This window comes from Myotis davidii, unplaced genomic scaffold (genome assembly GCF_000327345.1).
Source record: "Myotis davidii unplaced genomic scaffold, ASM32734v1 scaffold370, whole genome shotgun sequence".
Taxonomy (NCBI): Eukaryota; Metazoa; Chordata; class Mammalia; order Chiroptera; family Vespertilionidae; genus Myotis; species Myotis davidii.
The window spans coordinates 3,437,498-3,437,874 of record NW_006288615.1 but is presented as its reverse complement, the minus strand read 5'-3'; the positions used below and the strand labels follow the sequence as shown (position 1 = coordinate 3,437,874).

The 377-nt window shown below is 65.0% G+C and overlaps 1 protein-coding gene across 1 annotated transcript in view; it reads right to left on the bottom strand.

Annotated features, from left to right (window-relative positions):
- Nucleotides 1–377, bottom strand: part of PRSS56 (protease, serine 56) — a 7,062-nt gene that overhangs the window by 3,013 nt on the left and 3,672 nt on the right. Inside the window, 1 exon segment of the mRNA XM_015561804.1 lies at nt 187–256. Coding sequence (XP_015417290.1) covers nt 187–256 — 70 coding nt within the window.

Sequence of the window (377 nt, the reverse complement as noted above, 5' to 3'; positions counted from 1 at the left end):
CCACCAGGCCGCCCCCACACAGAGGCTGCCCTCTGCGTCGCAGCCGCACCAGCCAGGGCCAGGCCCCGGGCTGCGCTGCGCTGCCCCCCACAATGCGGCCAGCGGCCTGCGTCACATTGACCTTACCCGGGCTCCTCTCGCCACATGGCCCTGCAAAGATGGAGTGACAAGTCCTGGCGTTCTCACCATCGAGGCCCACCTGCTCTCAGCCCAGTCCCCTTGGAACTATTTTCAGCCTCACCTGGCTCAGGTGGGTCTTGGAGCAGAGGGCCTTGAGGCCTGAGGTGCCCAGGTCCTGCTGAGAAACAGACCATTTGAGCTTTCCTGCCATCCTCCTGGCCTTCCTCTACCCCAAGCTGTGCCCAGCCGTCTCTCTC